Source organism: Euprymna scolopes, chromosome 31 (assembly GCF_053919585.1).
Source record: "Euprymna scolopes isolate OS-2025 chromosome 31, ASM5391958v1, whole genome shotgun sequence".
Lineage (NCBI taxonomy): Eukaryota > Metazoa > Mollusca > Cephalopoda > Sepiida > Sepiolidae > Euprymna > Euprymna scolopes.
In genome coordinates, this window is record NC_136512.1 from 86,314,441 (window position 1) to 86,337,842 (window position 23,402).

General features: G+C 33.9%; 1 protein-coding gene across 9 annotated transcripts in view; it reads left to right on the forward strand.

The window, feature by feature from the left end:
• The window catches only part of LOC145255836 (alpha-actinin, sarcomeric-like), a 260,402-nt gene that overhangs the window by 115,354 nt on the left and 121,646 nt on the right, over positions 1-23,402 (forward strand). For all 9 annotated transcript variants that reach the window (XM_080114560.1, XM_080114566.1, XM_080114561.1 and 6 more), the window contains one exon: positions 10,253-10,487. In XM_080114560.1, coding sequence (XP_079970686.1) covers positions 10,253-10,487 — 235 coding nt within the window. The remainder of the gene's footprint in view (positions 1-10,252; positions 10,488-23,402) is intronic.

Genomic DNA, 23,402 nt, shown 5'->3' on the forward strand with positions numbered 1-23,402 from the left:
GCTAATCAAATTAGATATGTGTCTGTGTTTTATGAAGAATCCTCGAATCAGATTCCGAAATAGCCCAGATATGATATGTAAGCATTTGCTTTTTATCCCAATACTTTCTGACCTAAGATTTTTTGTTTATGTAAAGAGATTATAAAGATATATTTTATTTTCATATAATTTATCTGCTGATTTCACAAAATTATAGTATACTAGTAGGCCACCCGGCATTGCCAGGCCATAAAATATAAATATTTTGATTCATGCAGAAACTTAGACATGCAAGTACTATGTTTTTTTTTTTTAAATACTTCATTTCTTGTAAAGTAATAATTAAAAAAAAATACTCTGAGATTAAAATCCAAATACAGTGAGTCAAGTACAATTTGGTCTCCTTGGCAACTCCTTTTTTCTAGCTGAAAATCGATTAAAATAACATATTCCAAATTTCCAACTGAAAATCGATTAGAATAACATATTCCAAATTTCCAGATGAAAATCGATTTAAAATAACATATTCCAAATTTCCAGATGAAAATCGATTTAAAATAACATATTCCAAATTTCCAGATGAAAATCGATTTAAAATAACATATTCCAAATTTCCAGATGAAAATCGATTTAAAATAACATATTCCAAATTTCCAGCTGAAAATCGATTAAAATAACATATCCCCCCCCCCCATCTATATCTGTGCCTAAATCAAAACGCGGATTCCATGAACAAAGCTTCTTTCTTAGAACTGCACGCCTGTGGAACTCTGTTCCGTCTGCCTGCTTCCCACCGGACTACAACTTGAATGTCTTCAAGTCCAATGTTAACAAATTCCTAATGAACCGCCCCCTTAAGTAAACACTTCATCAAATCTCCACACTAACTTAATGTACTTGCAATAACCCTTATCCCTGAGTGGCTTCCGGGCCTTGATAGGTGGTGATCACTGTAAAAAAAAAAAAAAAAAAATTCCAAATTTCCAGATGAAAATCGATTAAAATAACATATTCCAAATTTCCAACTGAAAATCGATTGAAATAACATATTCCAAATTTCCAGCTGAAAATCGATTGAAATAACATATTCCAAATTTCCAGCTGAAAATCGATTAGAATAACATATTCCAAATTTCCAGCTGAAAATCGATTAGAATAACATATTCCAAATTTCCAGATGAAAATCGATTAGAATAACATATTCCAAATTTCCAGATGAAAATCGATTAGAATAACATATTCCAAATTTCCAGCTGAAAATCGATCAGAATAACATATTCCAAATTTCCAGCTGAAAATCGATTAGAATAACATATTCCAAATTTCCAGCTGAAAATCGATCAGAATAACATATTCCAAATTTCCAGCTGAAAATCGATCAGAATAACATATTTCAAATTTCCAGCTGAAAATCGATCAGAATAACATATTCCAAATTTCCAGCTGAAAATCGATCAGAATAACATATTCCAAATTTCCAGCTGAAAATCGATCAGAATAACATATTCCAAATTTCCAGCTGAAAATCGATCAGAATAACATATTCCAAATTTCCAGCTGAAAATCGATCAGAATAACATATTCCAAATTTCCAGCTGAAAATCGATCAGAATAACATATTCCAAATTTCCAGCTGAAAATCGATCAGAATAACATATTCCAAATTTCCAGCTGAAAATCGATTAGAATAACATATTCCAAATTTCCAGCTGAAAATCGATCAGAATAACATATTCCAAATTTCCAGCTGAAAATCGATTAAAATAACATTCCAAATTTCCAGCTGAAAATCGATTAGAATAACATATTCCAAATTTCAAGTCTGTAGTTAAAAAAATTAGTTGAGTATATAGGTTGAGAGTTGTCGTTGCATACAGATTTTCGCTTTTATAGATTAATAATGCTGAACTTAAGTCATTTTTTTTTATGCCGCGTTCACTGTGCACTCACGGGGGACCATGCATGTTTCACTTTTTTCTTTTTTTTTTTTTTCTTTTTTTTTAAAATGTAAACCACCCCAAAGCCCCAAACAAGATTTGAAGACGTTTGATGTAAGTAGCTTACAAAAACAGATGATCAGCACAAAAACACTTCAGGTAAATGTGTAGTTTAGCGGTGTAAATTATTTGACAGACAAAAAATTATAAAACTATTTTTATATAAAACATATTAGGCTGAAATAAAACCAGAAAATTCATTTTTATTTTTTAACGCTTTTTCATGTTTTTGGCTGCTATATTTTTTATTGTAATGAAAGAGCGTAAAAAAGATCAAACCTTACAAAGACTAAATTTGAAAAGCAATATGGCGGCCTTGAATGTTGTACATTTAGTCTATAAAAAATGAAAAAAAAAAATTTTTTTAATTTTTTGGTTTTATTTCCGCTTTTGGATCTGTTTTATATAAAAATAAATAGTTTTTATAATTTTTTGTCTGTCACATAATTTACACCACTAAACTACACATTTACCAAAGTTAATGTCTATTAGTTTCATCCTTAAAAAAAATAAATAATCTTATAGATAGGAGGAAAACAGTCAGCAGACCACATCTGTTGTCTTTGCTCATAGAACTAAGAATGGATCATATTTGCATCCGAAGAATCTCTAAATTATCCAACCTGAACTTGGCAGCAGATACGGAAACTTCTCAAATTGATGGTAGCAAGGCTCAACCCACTTTTGCTCGATTTTATTTCTTTCTCTTTCTCCTCTTATACCTCTCTCCTTTTTTGCTTCCTCTTTTTCTGTTTCTTTCTTGCTCTTTCTGTCACGTTTTGTTTGCCTTGCTCTGCCCCCTTTCCCTTCTTTTTCAAAATGTAAATGCCACCATGCTTCAAACGATTCATGGCTAGGTTCAAATCTCATGACCGGCAGGAACTGTCACCTTCTACACTGATGATTGTGTAAACATGAAGCTTCAGGTTCTTATCTGATTTTCTTTTCTCCGTGCAAAAGGAATAGATGAAATAAAGCTAGTGCAGAGGTTGGCGTGTATGGTAATTAAAACAATTTTCTTGTCGCACGATTTAGACATTCTTTTAATGTTTGTAAAATGACGAATCTCGTTGCTTGAACTTGCTTTGAATTGTTATTCATTTGCTTTGGAATTCTGCTTTCTATTACTAATTCCATAGTTATTATATCGGTATCGGTCTGTTGGCAGAGACGTTTCTGTTTTCAGTCCGCCAGACAAAGGAAGGAGCAGACCTAGTAATTCACTCCCGTTTGTCTATTTATTTGTTCACACTTTTCTCAATCTGAAAACACATAATTCTTCATTGGATTTAAAAAAAAAAAATTGTACAAACATTAGTCGTGGTGAAAGTAAATTTTTGTCAGAACAGATTTTCCGGGATGACTCTGGTTTCCCTCCTTGGGGGCAGTTCTGGATATGACCTATCCGATGGTGAGGCCCCACCTTGCGGGCCTTGGGGAGTGTGGAGCCACCCTTTAATTGTCATTGCTCCCAGGTCCACTCTGACCTGGAGTGGTAGTACCTGTTAGGGTCCCAACTATGGGTTAAATAGAATCTGACTTAAGAAACAAATATACTCCATTAAAAATCGTTCCTCAAAATAACTAGATTCGGCATTAAATAACCTGAAAAAGGTTGATATGCCGTAAAAAACCCCCAAACCCCCCAACAACCAACCTTAGGGGGTATTATATGGGTAAAATTACACTCAAATCGTTCACTCGTGGATAGGGGTCCCCGCATGCTCCACTTTTTTCTTTTTTTTTACCCGATATGTGATATTGATGATGTATGGAAGAAAATTTGGCCACTTTGAGTTGGGGACATGTGTTGCATAATGGGAAATAAAAAGAATGGTACAATGAAGTACAATGTAAACCTAAAGTCTTAGCTGAGAGGAAGATTAAATATGGACTGCATAGGGAAACGCAGAACAGGAGACTTAGATGATATGGCCACATTTAAAGAATGGATTAGTTTTTGGGTTAGATGTAGAGCAGTTGAGGTTGCAGGGTATGGTCAAGGAAAAGTGAGGAGAAAGTGATAAAAATGAAATTGAGACGATAAATAGAAACGGTCAGAGATAAGTTAGTTTGGAAGTTGGTTTCTACAAGCCGTCGAACCCCAGCGTGTAAAATAGGCGTTTAACTAAATATAGTGATGATACAAACGCACAAATTCAATTTAATTTTGAATCTTACCTGTCTCTCAATAGCTCAAATGGTAGGAAACGTAGCTAGAGCACTAAATGTTTTGGTTTTGATTCTAACTGATGGCACCCAAATCATTTTTTTTAAAACTTTTAAAATCACTACTATATATTTGGTACAATATAATATTCAATAGAGAATTGGCTCTGTAATAATAAATATGAAATCTGCATGAATTGAGATATATTTAAGCGTATTTTATGACCAGGCAAAGCTGGTGCCCCACCTCCACCATTTCAGTAAAACCCAGCAAAACGCTAAACTGCTTATCATTCAAGCTTTCACTTTGTTGCTATATAGATGATCATAGTGAATCATTTTAAATCTTGATTCTTGCAATCTGTTAAAATTTAATTCTTTTTTATTTGGTTGCTAATATTTTTTTCAATCCCGGGCAACGTCAATTTGGGGCAGCCAGTAGTAAGTGTTATAATTTGTTAATTTTTAATAATATTCACCCTTCACTGTAGAGATCCTTAGACGACGGAAAGCCTAAAATATTCGGTGCTAGTGCACTTATTGATCCGCGCTATTTTATATATAGTGTTTTCAAGTTTAATTACAGTTTTATGTTTTTATGAAATTGTAAGGTTAAAATACAGAATAGGTATAAAACACCCTCCCCTCTTCATGTTAAGAATGGTTTCCTAAATGTTATTTCAGCACGCATCAATAAGTGCAGTAGCACTAAATATTCTTCCCTCGAACTGCTAGACTTTGGAATTCTCTCCAGAGTCCCTGCTTCCCAGACTGTTCTGACATACAGAAATCAGAAGTGTAATGTGAACAGACATTTTGCTGCTCAACTTCCTACATAGTTATTCCTGCAAATTTTATTCCAAATAATACCCCCTTACATCCAAGTGGTACTGTCTTGTTTGGAGGCGAAAAAGCAGTGAAAAAATTTTTTTTTTTTTTTTTTTTTTTTTTTTTTTTTAAAGTTTGGCCATGAGAAAAAGAACAAAAGGGAGGCAATAGAAATACAGATGTAGAAGTCCTAAGCAAATGTTCATCTCTTGAATAGGGTCCAAAAACGTTTCCAATCTAACCGGTCTCACTTTGTCAACTAAGCCTCAACCCTTGTCTCATCACCACAATGTTGCATCTCTGTCTGTTTTATAAATATTTTAATGGAATGTGCTCTGATGAACTTGTTGCACTTGTGCCCCCCCTCGACATACATATTCCCAACAAACTCGCTTAGCAACAAAATCACACCCCTTAACTGTTGAGGTCCCTAAATGCCAGAAAGCTTTCTGTTCTAATAGTTTCTTCCCTCGAGCAGCTAGTCTCTGCTACCTGCTTCTCTGACCATACTGATATGCAGAAGTTTAAATGCCACCTAAACCAACGTCTTGTTAATCATTCCTAAGCATGGTCCCAAATAGTGGCCCCTTACGTCCAAGTGACGATATGCCCTGTTAGAGGGTAAACGTGAGTTAAAAAGATATCCCATTTTTTTTTTTTTATCATTTTTCTCTTATGTACATATGTCGTTTTTGACTTTTTGAAATTTAAAATATTTCAGATGCTATCTCGAACATGCCAATATTATTTTAACTATGTCATATAAGCCAAGAGAGGCACGAAAACAGTTCGTCAGACTTTCTGAAATCAACATCTAAACAAACTTCTGTCTTTGAGAGATTTTTTTTATTTCTGATGGAAAAAATGATTAAAAAAAGAAAAACGCTTGACGAGGATCATATGATTGAACGCTCGCATATTTCTTTAAAATAAACAATTTGTTTTAAAGAAATATCGTTTTTAGATTTCTTAAATTTCTAATAACATCTCAAATTTCAAAGAACATCTCAGATGTGCTAATATTTTATTAACCATATTTCTTTCATATATATATATATATATATATATATATATATAATTTATAAAACTATGTCTCGATATTTTCAAACTCTATCACTTCTGAAACTAAGTCTCAGAGCGGTGTTAGGGGTCTCAAACGATTGGATTTTTATGGGCCGTGCTTTTATGGGTCTTTAGCCAGTTAAAATAGTTTTTAAAGGGTCAGAAATGGTTCAAAATTGAAAAAAAAATCACTATACATTCTGTCCATTCATCTTAGTTTATTTTTAATCAGTTCATATGCGCGTCACGTTGGTACAGTGGTAACGTCACCAGCTTTGAATGCTACAGTTTTGCTTTCAGTTTCGATTCTAGCTGATGGCACTCAAATACTTTTTTTTTTACTTTTGAAATCATGACTCGATAATAATATATCTGAAATCTAGACAAATTAAAATGATATTTAAGCACATTTTACGACCAGGCAAAGCCGGGTGCCCCCACCCCCACCTGCTAGTACATATATATATATATATATATATATATATATATATATATATTTAACAAAAACCAAGACTTCAAAGACTGGGTCGATAGCAACAAATAGTGTCAAGACATTATGCTGTTTGAAAATTTTCACAAAACCAGCCTTTCTTCAGACTTATTGAATAAAAAACACATCGCATCCTTGCAAAGTATTTTGAAACACTTGGCAAGGATGCGATATAGGTAAAAAAAAAAAAAAAACTTCCGCTTGTTTTCTTTTCCTAATAAGAGAAATGGTTTCCATAATGTTTCATTATTAAAGTGTTTTTTATTCAATAAGTCTGAAGAAATGCTGTTCTTGTGAAAATTTTCAAACGACATAATGTTTGAATTTGTCTGAATAGTCTTAAAACAATTGTAACTAACAATGAAATACACTATTTGTTGCTATCAGCACATTCTTTGGAGTCTGGTTTTTATTAAAACAATATATGAATACTCAATTATGAAATATGATTTTGTAGCTTACAGTTTAAGTCATCTCCTTTTGGCTTAAAATTTATTGGCATGTGAACGATTACTGAATTGTATAAACCCAGTAAAATTCGGAATACTACAAATAAGACTATATATAAACTGTATATATCTACCAATAAGACTATATATAAACTGTATATATCTACCAATAAGACTATATATAAACTGTATATATCTACCAATAAGACTATATATAAACTGTATATATCTACCAATAAGACTATATATAAACTGTATATATCTACCAATAAGACTATATATAAACTGTATATATCTACCAATAAGACTATATATAAACTGTATATATCTACCAATAAGACTATATATAAACTGTATATATCTACCAAGAAGACTATATATAAACTGTATATATCTACCAATAAGACTATATATAAACTGTATATATCTACCAATAAGACTATATATAAACTGTATATATCTACCAATAAGACTATATATAAACTGTATATATCTACCAATAAGACTATATATAAACTGTATATATCTACCAATAAGACTATATATAAACTGTATATATCTACCAATAAGACTATATATAAACTGTATATATCTACCAATAAGACTATATATAAACTGTATATATCTACCAATAAGACTATATATAAACTGTATATATCTACCAATAAGACTATATATAAACTGTATATATCTACCAATAAGACTATATATAAACTGTATATCTACCAATAAGACTATATATAAACTGTATATCTACCAATAATACATATATAAACTGTATATATCTCAAATAATACATATATATATATATATATATATATATATATATATATATATAAGGGGATTAAAGTATTGAAGGATTCTTTAAATGAAGACGTATCAAGATGTACAAAGCTTAACAAACAGGAGTTTAGTTATATGAAGAAAATTTTAAACAAGAGAAAGCAATATAGCTAGGAGTTCAATTTGGACGAGGATATGAAAATATCTTCCCTATATTGGAAGGGGGGGTGATGAAAAGGTGTGCATGGGGATCTGAGGGTTGGTAAAATGCATGTCTAGGAAAGTTTAGGCTATAGTGGGGGACTCGAGAGAGTTGGAATTATGAAAATTTGGGGTAGGGTAAATATCTGGATGTTTTCACATGTTCGCCTTGTATTGTATGTAAGCTAACCCCTTCTCTCCTCCCCCCCCTCTTCTGATGAGAAATATCTAAGCATAAAGAGGATTTATAACACCTCCTTCCATTGGTGTTTTTTTTATTTTTTTTTTTCTTCTATATGGAATTGACAAATAAATCTGTGTGTACCAATATATTTCTTTTTCTTGTCTATAATTCTCTTCATATATACACACATACGCGCGTGCACGCAGGCTGGATGATGTCTGAAGTGATATATCATTTTGTTGGTTCTCTTTGAAGTCCTTTGTTTCCTCTCGAAATCAGAATGTTGTGCCATTTTGATTGGATTACCTTATCTTGGAATATCTTTTAAAGGCTGAATAGACTGAATTCCTTTTGTTTTTTTTTTCTCAGACCTTTCACAGAATAAAAGGTGAAAAGGTAACTATTAGCAGTCACTACTCCCCCCCACCGATTATTGTCTACTTTTGTCTCCCACTTCCCCCACCTCTCATTCTCTGCTTGTTTCCTTCTTAAATGAGATGATGATGAGGATGACCCATTTAGCTGTTTGGATTATTCTCATCTTGTTTGTTATTTTTATGCTTGGCTGATGTAATCTCAGATCTTCAAGTTCATCTTTTTGAACTTGGAAATTCCAAACTGAATCTTTTATTCAATCTAGGGGGAGAGAGGGAGGGGGTTAGATTGTTCTCATTCTGTCAACCACGTCCATAATTTTTATGTCCGTCTTAGTTATTACCGTGTGTAGTAAGGATTGAACCTTCAACGTCCAGGTTCAATTTAGTCCTCCCTCCCCATTCCCTATATGACAGGGTTTGAAAAGTCCTTGAATTTTGACTTTTGCCTTGAGAAGGCTTCATTTCTATTATTTCCTTAAAAAAAATCCTTGAAAATATGGAGAATGTCTTGAAAAGACCTTGGAAATTGTATTTATGTCCAGTAAAAATTTTGGGTCAAAATATTAAAAAGTAAAATCGGAATAAATACTATTAAATTATTTTGTAAGTACTCGTATTAATAAACATACAATTAGTATATATTTTAAATATTGAAAATAAAATCAAAATAGTGTTATGAAATTGCATAGTAGTATTGTAGAATACAAGAGTTACGTCCCCTTTTGCTTTCATTTATAATTGCATTTTTTTGTGGGGGCACAAGAGGGGAGTAGTGGCGGTCACTATAAATATAAATTACCCCACCCACCCACACACACACACTTAAAAAAAAAAAAAAACTTTTTTGCACAGTTTGGACTTTCCAATAGCGACCTCAACATTTTGATTTGCTGTGGATTGTAAAACCAACCACAAATTTTGTTTTGAAACCTTAAATTTTGTCTGGCGAAAACCTTGAAAAACTTTGAAAAGTTCTTGAACATCTGTACAGACGCTGTATCAATTATGTATCTCTATATTGTCTCTCCTGTGATCGTCCCTTTTTTTTTTTTTTTTATTATACTTTTCTTTATTGGTGACATTATTTCGCATGCATTGCACATATAGGAATCCATGCTATGTTACATATTGTCTTCGGTCATTCTTATTTATATTTTTAACTGGGTGTCCGGCGTTGGAAGTATGTGTTAAGCAAAAAAAAAAAAAAAAAATGGTGGTAGGCAGGCGGGTTTGAACCTATATTGCGAAGGAGGAAAAGAAGTGACATCTTTGCCATTGCGTCCATTGCCAAACCAGAAGTGGCGAAGGTTTAAATTAAGGCTAGTCAATCGAAAAGAGGGGATGACTTTCGAAAATATCGGTGAAAAAAAGCGACCCCTCCTTATAGAAAAGTGTCCAGTTGAGGATGAAGAAATTGTTTTTAGCCAATTTTTTGATATTTGTCATCCGAAGGGTCGTGCTTCAAAACGATACTGATCTCATGAAAATCCGTCAGCTCTGTTTAAAGTTTTAGGTAGGCATACATTTAATAAACAGGTGAGATTTATATTATTGATGATAAAAACTATTTTTTTTAAAGTCTGTTAACGAACAGATCATTTTACAAACGTTAAGAAAAAAAAAATTCCATGCACAATCAAAACTTTTACTGCTTTAATTTCAACTCGTATTTTAATATTTTTTTTATTATTATCTAGTTACTTATGTTTTTTTTACAATTTCTCTTCTTTCAGACATTTACTGCTTGGTGCAACTCGCATCTCCGAAAGGCTGGAACGCAGATAGAAGATATCGAAGAAGATTTTCGCAATGGATTAAAACTCATGCTTCTATTGGAGGTGATATCCGGTGAGCAGCTGCCGAAACCCGACAGAGGCAAAATGCGCTTCCACAAAATTGCCAATGTCAACAAAGCGTTGGATTACATCGCCAGCAAAGGGGTCAGGCTGGTCTCCATTGGTGCTGAAGGTAGGTGAGTTTCCCTGACTCTTTGTAAACTGTAAAGTCGAATTGTCATCCGTAACGTCCATATGTCTTTTCCTTTTGGCAAGCATTTATCATTAAAAGTTAAATTTTACTTTCAAGTTTCTATTAAAAGAATAAAGATGAGCATTAAAATCTTTTAAGATTTTTCAGGAAATGAGTTGTCATGAAAAAAAAAGTTAAAAAAAAAAAACTGAGGTTCTCCTAGCGTCCCGATCATATGAGGGTTTCAACACCATATCTGGCCACTCTCTTACCATCTGCATTCAACACTGGATTTGTCCGGTTGCCTCTTTTTTTTTATTTTTATGCCCCCAACAAAGGAATTTACTTCCGTTCCGTTGTTCACACTTTTCTCAGTAATCACTCCTTGAACTGTTTTTTGAAAATTTTACACAAACATTAGTCATGGTGAAAGAAATTTTTCACTCGTGGAGGGGGATGCTGCATGCTCGGCTTTTTTTTTTTTCTTTTGTCTATCACAAAACGGATCTTATAGAGATTAAGTTCTGCAAAAAGTGTGCTTAATCCATCTCCAGTGTCTTTGAGTAGTATATCTGAAACGCATTGTTGAATCCCAACAAATAAAGCCACGAGTCGTAGTAGTGCACATGATTGTTCACTTTCTCTTTTTCTTTGTACTAATTGTAGTATGTGTGACTGTAGAGTTGTCTCTCTCTTTCTTCAATAGCAGCAGTTGCAATAGTTGTCTTGTCTCTTTGGATGCGAGTTCCATTCAATATTTTTACAAAAAAATTGGAGTGCAAAGAAGGGGTACTCATGAGAGAATAGTGGCCTCACACTTGTCCAATTTGACATTGAATTGCTACGTTGTTATATTTAGAAAGTCTAGTAAGACATGGCTTTACATTGCGAGTTGAACAGTCGCATTTGCAAGTGATTTTTTAAAGTGCTGACTAGAAATAATGAAACACTTATCTTTTGGTGATTGTATTTCTTTCACTGACAATTTTGCAAATCTCACTACAGAGTGAAAAATATCTTTTCAACTTTTTTTTTTAATAAAACGAACAAAGTTAAATTATTTAAACAAGAAAAGTTTAATAGGACAATATACTTTTTTTTTTTATAACGAAGGCTGTTCAAAAAAATATCTGAAGAAATAAGAATGTTTATACCTTCAAGTATCAACACAAAATTTGTTGTATATTTAGAATTGCACTTAAAAAAAAATCTTTATGATGTACATGCTCATCAAAGAACAAACATGTCATATTCTAAAAATCATGTGGGTTTGGCTAGTAACTTTTCTATTTGGCTAGTAAACGAAAATATTTAGTTGTCAAAGGTCAACTAAAGATAAGTTTGTCCGTAGAGCCCTGTAAGAATCCGACGATCCTGATTGAGAAAGTGATCCACCTGAGGTTCAATCGGAATCAGCAGTCAGTTTTTTGTTTTGTTTTGTTATTTTTTCACAAACGTTTAATAGCAGCTACTATTTTAGTTTTAATAATTCTTTTGGTGTAATCACATGATTGCATAACATGTGTAGTCTTAGCAGAAAGATGAAGTACAGTAGCTCTAGCATTTTTTTTTTTTTTTTATATAAATGGGAATGGAGAAGAGACCAAACAAAAGAAAGTAAAATCCCAATTTATTTAAAACAAAATATAAAGATACTCGGTCCACAATATAATCTTTGTTTTCATAACATAAAAAATTAACTACTGGCCATGTTGGATCTATGCCAGCATGTCTGTTAATTTTCTAAGTCTAAGTGTCTTTACAGATCTCTTGTAGAAGATGTCTCCTTAGTGTTAGCTTTCGCTTTTCTCGCTTACGTATCTCTAATCCGAATTTGTAGCAGTAAGCTGATACTCAGTGGACTTGTTTTGTTTTTTTTCTACAAAAACAGTCATTAACAATTTTTTTTTTTGTTTTTAATGTTTAACATATATAAACATAATTAGATTTAAACAAAAGTCATTTTTCTTATTTCGCATTATTTAATAAAGTAAAAATTCCATTTTTTTTTTTTTTACTTAATTACTAAATTTAAAAATCTATTTCTTTTTCGTAGTATCTTCAAGTTAAATCCAGTTTTTACAATATTTTTGTTTATTAAATTGTTAGGTAATTTGTTAGAATTACTTTAAATTTAGTTTAAAAAAAAAAAAATGGAATTTTTACTTAAACAATTCGAAACAAGAAAAATTACCGTTTTAGTAGAGGAAAAAAAAAGCAAGTCTACTGAATGTCTGCTCGCTGCTACAAATTCAGGGGCAAAGGAGTGAGAAAAGTGAAAGTAAACCAGGGAGACATCTGCTACAAGAGATCCCTATTAACTATTCTATGCGTAAATCTTAACACCAATAATCTTATGAGCGTCATATCTTTAAAAATTAAAAAAAAAAAAAAACGGTTTTTGAGCTACTATGTCTTTTCGATATAATTACATGGGTTGGGGGGAACCAAAGTGATTAGTTTTATTTTCGTTATTTCTTAACTGTATGTTAGTTCATATATCTTTTCGTACTTGTGCGTCCTTTGAACCAGACGTAATTCAGCGTTCACTCGGCTTTCCCCGAAACATGACTTTAACAGCTCGAGTTTACCTTTTCTCTGACTTAACAACATGGCGATTCGCCAATCACAACACCACGTGCTGAGTTTCAACTCGTGTGTGCACCAATACCAATTGGAAGAGGGGGAAAAAAAAAAGTCAGGAAGAGTAAAGATCTAAAAAAAAAAAAAAAAAAAAAAGTATTTCACCATCCTTGCTCCAGAGACTGGATGCTGTTGTTAATTAATTAAGGTTCAAAAGAGAGTCGCCAATCTGATATGTCCTGAACTGTCATCTAAACTTCAGCCTCTGTCCCATCGACGAAATGTTGTATCCCTCTGCTTGTTCTACAAGTACTTTAATGGTGAATGCTGTGCCCCCTCGACGTAAATACTCCCAACAAACCCGACAAGCAGCTAAATCCCACCCCTCCACAGTAGAGATCTCTATATGTAAGAGCCTCTTCTGTCTTCTTCTGGTGTATCTTGTCCAACTTGGGAATTTGGACAAAAATTTTGAGCGGAATCCTTTATTTACTTCACAGGGGTAGCGTGCTCTTGTTCCGTCAGCCATGACTGGATAGAGGTCTTGAGTAATTCGCAAATGTATATTTCGGTCGCCCACACTGAGGATTGAACCTTCAACCTTCAGGAGAATATCTCTTTTACAATTGATTTTTCCCAGTACTCTAACCACTGCACCATGGCTGACGGAACAAGAGCACACTACCCTCGTGAAGTAAATAAATGGTTCCGCTCGAAATTCCGTCCAAATTCCCGAGTTGGACAGAAACATTCCTAAGTTCGACAAGATTCACCTGAAGAAAGTCGGAGGTTATATCGACCGAAACGTTGTGAAAATCACACTCAAGATGAGAACAGTAGTTCGATGAATAATACATATAACCAATCCTCATCTCAAAAATTCAGAAACGTAATCTTTTACAGTTAAGTGGCGTATGCCCCTCCCCTCGACCAGAGATTCATTTTTTCCCAGAGAGTTGATTCATTTCCTTGGTTGTGTGTCTGAAATCTATTTTTCTTTTTATTCATCCACCCTAAAAATTTAATGATGTCGTGGGAAACTTTTGTCTTGCTTTTTCTTTCTTTTCCTTGAGTGAATGGTGCCCGTGTCTCCCTGTCAACTATTTCTTTTTATAGCTTCAAAAGAGTAAATTTAGCCTCTGCAGGTTCTTTTTATTTGAAGATAAATTCAAGTGCTTATGTAAATGGTGCCGCTGCCAAAAATAGAGCAGAATCAGATACGCTCAGCAGAATCGGTCTATTCAAGTTTGAAATACTTTTCAAGACAAATTCCTAAAATAAAAAAATAAAAATAAAAAAAGGCTTACGAATTTTGATTCTTGAGATAAAATTTTAAAGAAATAATGTAAGCTTTTATCTAAATAATTTAAAAAAAACAAAACTTTTTTTTTTTTTTTAAATTCAATTTTCACCCCAAACTAGGCACAGTGCCATTTTTAAGCAGGGGGCTACTATCAGGGATATAATTTGCGGGGACATTATGAAAGGAGATGAGTAGCAAGATGTTTGTTCACATTACACATGAACTTCTGCGTATCAATATAGTTGGGAAAGCAGAATCCCGGAAGGGAATTCCAAAGTCTAGCAGTTCTGGGGAAGAAACTATTGGAGTAAAAGGCTTTCTTACACCTAGGGATCTCTACTGTAAAGGGGTGGTTGTCGGGTTTGTTGGAGTAGTCAGATCGGGGAGGTACAAGTGCTTGCAGTTCGTCAGAGCATTCACCATTAAAGTAAAGTTTTTCTTATGACTCATAGTTTTTGAGATGAGGATTGGTAATTTGGATTATCCGGACTTCCATTCTGATTTTGGTTATTTTTTATTTTCATTTATAGAATGTTTTGATCAACCTTCTTCAGGTGATTTTTTTTAATAAAATTTTTTAAATTTATTTTTTTAATATTAAAATTCTCCATCGAACTCTAAAACGTATACAGAATTCAGGATGGAATAGCTGGTGTAAAATTGTTTTACATTTAATCAGATAATATGAGCGAGCACTTTCTTTTTTTTACATCAAATGTTCACCATAATGGAAATTTGATCATTTATTTTAGAGGATGGCTCTTCAAGAACTTTTGTATGTTGGACTTGAAAACAATCATGTCATAATCAGTCAGGAAGTAGCTCTGTGGTATTGTGTTCCACAGACGAGCAGCTCTAGGAAAAAAAACTCTGCTCATGGAATTTTTTTGTTTAGATTTAGACAGAGATAGAGAATAAAGGAAATTGCTGATAGGTGTTATAGCTAGTCGAGTGTTTGTCGTGAAAGACTTATGGGAAAGCGGACTCTAGTGTAAAGCTCGGTTGAGCACCTGCCATGAAAAAAAATGGAGAGAGGCCTCTTCTATGAGGCAGAAAAGAGGAAAAAATGGTATCACCTATCAGATTTTGATTGCTCTACAGAGGCCATGATTAAACAAAAAATAAATAAAACATCTCTTGGGTGGCCGGACTTCAGTTATTTTCAATTCTTTGTGCTCCTCCTCTACTTACTTGTACTTGAAACGACAATCACCCTGGAGGAGTTGAGTCGGCTTCATGAAGATGCACATCTCGTATCGCTGCGATCCAAGCCCGGCGATCGGAGGCAAGATCCCGAGTGAGCAACAGCCAGTCACGTCTCCAACGAGACAGGCCATAGATGAGCGGGCCCGAAATAAGTTCAGCGTCGGCTTTGATAGTCCTGAGCCACGTTCTTAGCTGGCCACCGACACGTTTTTTCCAGCCGGGTAGAGGACGTGAGGAGTTAAAAAAAAAATTAACTCCTCCTCTACTGCCTTTTATTTTCCCTTTGGCCAAGCATCTATTATCTGCAAGACTATTAGTTTCTTTCCTCAGACAGGTAGACTTTGAAATTCCCTTCCTGCTACCTACTTCCCTGACTGTATGTACATGCCGAAGTTTAAATGTAAGGTAAACCAACATTTCGCTAATCTCTTGTAAACTAACTTCAAATAGTCGTCCCTTAAAGAAAAACTGCATTATTGTCAGTCTTTGCATCAAATCCAGAATTTAAAATGGAATCAGATTTAATCTTCCTCTTATTTTTGCTTATTTTCACAAACCAATACAATCAAGCTGAGAATGTTAATTTGAATAATCCAAACTATCAATCCTCATCTCAAAAAATGTGGGGACATGATTATTGTTCGTTTATATTTCTTAACACAATCAGCAATTATCTCCCAAATAATTTTTCACAAAAGAAATATAGCAAAATAGTATGCTATGTCTCTACAAAAGCCACAATTCGCCCATGCACGAAATCGTCTTGCCTTCTTAGACACGGTCCAAAAAAAGAGCCACCGATTTAATAGATCCGCACTATCAACAAAGCTCCAACTCTCGTCTCATCACCACAATGTTGCATCCCTGTTTGACAAGTATTTTAATGAAATATGTTCTGATGAACTCGTATTGAGCTAAAAGACTACTCGGCACTGTCAACAAGGCGACCAACCCCTGTCCCATCACTGTGGTGTTGCATCCCTGTGCCTGTTTTAAAAGTATTTTAATGGAATGTACTCGAACGAACTTGTCACAGCTCTACCCCTCGACGTACATAACCCCCGACAAACCCATTCAGCAACAAAATCCCACCCCTTAACTGTAGAAGTCCTAGATGCCGGAAAGCCTTATACTTTAATAACTTCTTCGATTGCTAGACTTTAGAATTCCTTCCCTGTTTCCTGCTTCTCTGACCATATTAATCTGCAGAAGTTTAAATGTAATGTAAACAGACATCTTGCTAATGTCCTGATATAGTTCCATGGAAATATGGATATGGTCCCAAATAGTAGCCCCTTATGTCCAAGTGGCAATGTACCCTTTTTGCGGGGTGAACAAAAATAAAAAAAAAAAAAAAAAATTCTGTTCCTGTGGGGAAGGGGCATCGAGAGTAAATATTGAGTTGTCATAACAAATAACTTGAGTGAATGACCGTTCAGTAGAAAAAAAAAAAACAGACAAAACAATTGACCATTATATTTTTGGGGAAGAAAAAAAATATGGACAAAGAAATTGTTGCCCATATTCAAATGTTGTTGACCTCCGCTAAATTCAATTGGTGATAAGGTCAATGTCGGGCAATGTCAGTTTTAACTGCACCAATTTAGGTAGCAAAAAAAAAAAAAAAAGCTGTAAAAAGACAAAGCATTGTGGTGGTGCTGGTGGTTGGGATTTTTATGAAATTTCAAGATAAATAGTTAAAGTTGGGGTTGGTGGAGGTGAGACATTAAAGGCTTCTTGTTCTCTAGTACAATGCTTCCATTTTAATTTCGTTGCATAGGGTCTTAAGTAATGTTGGAACTATTAATCGGAATCAAGAAATCTAAAAGATCGGAATCGGAAAAATGTCTGCCTATTTTCCGAGGTCTAAAACAATTATTTTTATCATTTTTATTCCTTTATTTTTGTTTAAAACAATTTTCTACGACTCCTATTAATGATGAAATGATAAATATTTATTAATTTGAAAAGTACCAGTAAAACTAAAGCCTATAAATCAAACCCATCAATGTATTTTTACATTTGCGAAAATATATGCAAATATTGCATGATTTTTGCGGGAATCCGATTCCACTTCCAACAAAAACAACTTTTAGAAATTTAAAAAGAATTGGAATTGGTAATTGTATTGGAATCAGAAAAAAAATCTTGGAATCGTCTCATCACTAATATTAATACACGACCAACAAGTATGCTCAAAACGTTTCTACTAAAATTATTAAAAATTTTGCATCATCATTCTTAAGCAACGCATGCGGCTGCTGCTTCTAAACATGCGTCATATATATATATAATTTTCAGAATGTAAGAGATGATATAATTATTTCCACAGTCAGGCAACGTCACAGCTCACAAGAGTCATGACAGCCAACAAACCGGAAGTTCAAAATGGGTTAAATTGATGAACCTGGATGAGGGTGAAACTCGAGTCTTGGATTTTCGGTTTGTTGTCTCTTGTGAGCTGTGACATTGCTTGATTGTGGAAACGTGTGTGTGTGTGTGTGTGTGTATAAGAAGTTAGATAAAACTTTGAATAAAAAAAAAAAAATCAACTCCTCATATCAGTAAGGAAGATGAAAAAAAAGAACGAAGCATGCTAAGCCATGGCATTTTGAAATCACAATGCTTCTCATCAGAAGAGGAGAAAACAAGCTGGCTTAAAAACATTAGGTTGGAAATGAGAAACAATATATGCATACAATAGCAGGAAGGATGTTGTAGAAATAAGAGAAAGGGGACACACATACACACAATTTATAAATGTACGGGCTGCCCGAGAGGAGGAATATTCCTAGGTTCATGTGACATTTTGTTTTTCATGAACTGTCTGTACTAGAATAAAATATAACGTATATACAAAGAACTACAAGGTATCTGCAATAAGTTTCCAAACGCTTTTTTTCTTTTTTTTTTTTTTTTTCAGACATTTAAAATCGTTGTAGACTCTTGAAAATTCAGAATGTTATTGCCATACATATGATTTCAAGTGCAAATAAACAGCTACAGCAGGAATCTGAATACACCCTACTAAAGCCTGATTGTCACAGCTGGTGAATTTCAAAAATGTTATCTGGACGTAAGAACAAAGAACGATACACAATATATTTGTTTTAAATTTGGAAAAAAAAATGCCACAGAAACTAATGGAATGCTTCAGACTGCTTTTGGACCATCTTGCATGAATCGAGCATCAGTTTTTGAGTGGCATAAGAGATTCAAGGAAGGCAGGGAGTTTGTGAGAAGTGTGGGAGGAGTCAGAACAGCAGAGTTGCTTGGCCAAGCAAAGCATTTGATGCATAAGGACTCGTATGTCTATAGAGACAATAAGTGCACATTTTGATGTCAGTGTGGGAACTGTGAATCCAATTATTTGTGAGGATCTAAAGATGTGGAAGATTTGCGCAAAGTTTGTCTCAAGAGTGCACCATCCTTGTCAGACTATTTGACGAAGATGGACATCAAGACAGTTCCTCACCCTCCCTATAGTCCAGACCTTGCTTCCTGTGACTTTTGGTTATTCGCTTAGCTCAAGGAAAACTTTAGAGGTTGTTATGAGGCAATTGAGATGTAAGAGGCTGTGACGAAGGTCATTGACATGTTCACACAAGAGGACTTCATGGGGCTTTCCAGAAGCCGGAGGAAATTACTTCGAATGGAACTAGTTTCATGTATGCACTATCAATGAAAATGCCCATACACAACAAAAAAAAAAGTCTAGAAACTTATTGAAGGCTCCTTATATATATATATATATATATATATATATATATATATATATATATATATATATATAAATGTCAGTACGTGCCAAAGCAATTGTATGCTTAAATAGTAAATTAACTGAATTTCTTTGGATGAGTATAAAATGAGTGTCTATTTTCAGTGAAATAGTATTATATTAAAAGTATTTATAGCTCTACTATTGCACTCTTGATTTAAATTAACTTTTTTTTTTTACTAGTATTTATTAATATTGTATTAGTATTTATATTTGAATACAAAATTAACATTCCAAGTTCCAAATATTTTTCTTACCAAATTCTTTCACCATGTTAAAATTTTGGCCCATTCTTTTCTTTTTTTTTTTTTTCTTTTTACAGATATGTTTCTTTACGCAAAACAATTGAATTATTATGTCAATAGCGAATCTTTTCATATACATACTCTTCAGAAAAAATAGAAATTTTTCTGCTTAGAAAGAATTATGCATGACAACTTAATATCGAAAAAAAAATGGAATTCCATAGAAGATTCATCAGTGTTTACCTCAGCCACCATCTTGGAATGAAGTGTGCATGTGTGAAGCGTTCTTTCTTTTATGTATATTTCATGGAATAAAATAGGCATTTTGTGTCTACTGATTCTAGTTCGGATTATTTCCATTTTCCAAATTATTTTCGTTGCATTTGGAAAGTATTGGCTGATGTAGTTGTCATATTTATTGTAGACCCAAGTACTTTGAAATCAATCTAAATTCACCGTCAGGGAAAATTAACCGAATAAGTTCTGGAATCATTTATAAAAGATTCCTTCAATTTTTTTTTTTTTTTTTTTTTTTTTTTTTTACTATATACAATTTGTTCGTGTATATGCAGCCTTCCACCCTATTATAGCTTTTTAGTGTGGCTAGAACTGTTGGGTACTTCAAGTTGAAATTTGAATCCCAACCACTTTGTCACCAGTCGAAAATTTTTACCTGTTCTATTGACTGTTCTCTTGACATCACAAAGTGAGAAAAATCTATAATTTTCTTTATCTGCATTATCAACTGCCTAGAGTGCTCTATTCTACGAAAAATTACATTCCTACTCAGAAGCCAGTGATCTTCCTTAAAACCGAACTTGATTTATGAAGGGTGCGGAGCACATGTATTTGTTCATCCAGCCATTTCACTGTACATTTATTTGCAGTGCGTTCTATACTCTTGTTTGGGTGGAAAATGTGTGTGGAGATAGGAGGAGCGGGGTGGGGTAGCACAAAGTAATTTGCTCAATTTGGGAAAGTCTGCCCAAATATGTCCGAATTGTGACAAGCCTTTAAATACCAGAAGATAAGAAAGAACCATTCAGCATGGGAAGTTTCCTGGCATTCTCAAACGGCAGGAAATATTATTCTATTCACTTCTGTTTTTGTCCCCCCCCCCTCCCCACCGCCACATGCCTAGTCTGCGTCTTTTGTTTTAAATTTTATCTTGAGGTTTAATGTCATCACACCGAAAAGTGTTGAAACGAGACTGGTAAAGAAAGCGGAAACAATGTTTAGATTCAGAAGGAAACTAATTATCTAATGAAATGTACAAAATTAGCTTCTTTTTTTTTTTTTTTTTTAATGTTTATTTTGTTTAATCAAGAGATTTTTTTTTTTTTTTTTACTCGCGTTCACCCCTAACAAGGCATATCGATACCTCTTGGCCTTCGGGTTAAGATCAAAGTGTAGTATCTGTTCTTCAGATGCTACACTTTAATTTCTTGTTCTCTGTCAATGGAAGAGAAATCCTTCACAACTGAGACAATTTTTATTTTTGTTCCTTTTCTCCACGTTAAAAAACGACCCTGGTGTCTAACTCTGTCCCGTGGGGAGGCATAGTAAATAGGAATAAGGCATATCGACACCTGGATGTAAGAGCTACTATTTGCGACCTTGCCTAGGAAAGATTAACACAATGTAATGTGAACGGACACCTTGCTGCTCATCTCCCTTCATCATACCCCTGCAACTTATGTCTCCGATAGTAGCCCCCTACTTACAAAGTGACACTGTGCCTTATTATAAGTGAAAATTGAATTAAAAAAAAAATGTTAGTTTACATTACATTTAAACTTCTGCATATCAGTACAGTCAAGGTAGCAAGTAGCAAGAAGGGAATTCCAAAGACTTCCTGTTCGAGGGAAGAAACTATTAGAGTAGAAAGCTTTCTGGCATTTAAGGACCTCAACATTGAAGGGGTGTGATTTTGTTGCTAAGCAGGTTTATCGGGGATGTGTAAATATTCTAAAAATCTGTTATTTATTCAGGCATATGTTTAAATGTCTGTATAAATTGTCTGAAGAAATAGTGCTCAATCACGTTGACAAGAATATAACATATTTACTTATAACATTTTACAGTCATGCATTGATACGCCATCTGTCCTGGTTTTTTCTTGTATAGGCAGCTTTCTGTTAATTCTTTTGTGAGAATTGGACTAACAAAGTGACGTCTACCCCAGAAATGGCCAACATGGATAGCTAATCACCAACTAATTGTACGATATTGTATATGTGTATGTAGATAACTCTTCAGGCGCCCTAGTCACTGAATTGTGACAACGCACCTGCCATTTTGATTGTAATTGAAATGTAGCACGCATGACTAGGTGTCCATTTACGACATACTTGTGTCTAGTTCTCAGTTTCTGCCTTATTAGGGCATATGTTGCACTACAGGTTTATCGAGAATTTGTTTATTAAAATTACGGTAATTTTGCAGTTCGTTTGGGCAGAAACACAAACACATATCTGCATTCACTTTTTTTTTTTTTTTACACAGGCAACACCACGTTATCAAGGCCAAGAGGCCACTCAAGGATAAGGGTTAAAGAGTGTACAGTAGAAATTGGACAATATAGTAATCATTAGTAATGAAAATTTGGTAAATTTGTTAACTTATATGGAACGGCTCATCAAGAACTTGTTTACATTAGACTTGAACACAACCATATTGTAGTCAGCTGGAAAGCAGGAAAATGGAAGACAATTCCACAGGCGTGCAGTTCTAAGAAAGAAGCTTTGTTCACGGAATCTACGTTTAGGTTTAGGCACAGATAAAGAGTGGGGGAAATTATTGATAGTGTTTTCAGCTAGACGGGTGTTTCTTGTGAAAGTTTGGCGAGGTGGGACCATAGACTGAAGCTCAGTCGAACACTTTCCATGAAAATAACGATACATCAGAGACAAACTCGCAACATCTCTTCTGTGAGATAGAGGTTGCAGGGAAGAGAAAAGGACATCTCCTACGAGGCTACGAAGTCTATTTTGAACTCTGTCAAGGCAGGACAAGTTCTTTCTAGCTGCTCCTGCCCAGATGTGGCAACAGTATTCCATCCTTGGACTTACCTGGCTCTTATATAGAGAATTGCATCAGCAGTGAGATATCTACTGGATCGATAGAAAGATCCCACCATTTTTCCAGCGGCCCTGTCAACTTACGATCATTTTTGCAGAAACATTTGGAAACAAGTCTGAATATTTTTTTTTTTTTTTTTTTTTTTTTTTTTTTTTTGATTTAAAAAAAAAAACGAAAAAAGTGGAAGGTTCCCAAAATTCAGAATTGTTTACAAAGACTTGTCACATAACTGCTAAAGCATTAGGTAAAGTTCAATTTAAAGTGACACTCTTCTGAAGGTTGAAGGTTCAATCCTTAATGCTGGCAATACTAAGAATATAATTGCAAATTAAAACTTTTACTCTGTCATAACTAATAGAATGATAGTATACTAGAACCGTGGTTTAACTGAAAGGGTTCCGTCAGAAATTCTGGGCAGATTCCCAAGATCGACAAAGATACAGCTAAAGAAGGTTGTAGGTTCTATTGGTCGAATGGGTGTTAAAAATAACTCTTAAGATAAGAGCAATAGTTGGAATAATCGGAATAATACGAGACAAAAACTTTTGCATTCATATAAAGTTTAATCTAATTAAATTTTAACAATCTTGATCACAATTTATTCACCTTTTTAAATAAAGTAAAAATTAATTTGGCTGAGCATTTCTTTTTTTATAACTTACAATTATGAAACAGGTGGTAACTTGCTGAGAATGAAGTAAGTCCTTCAAAAGAAAAGA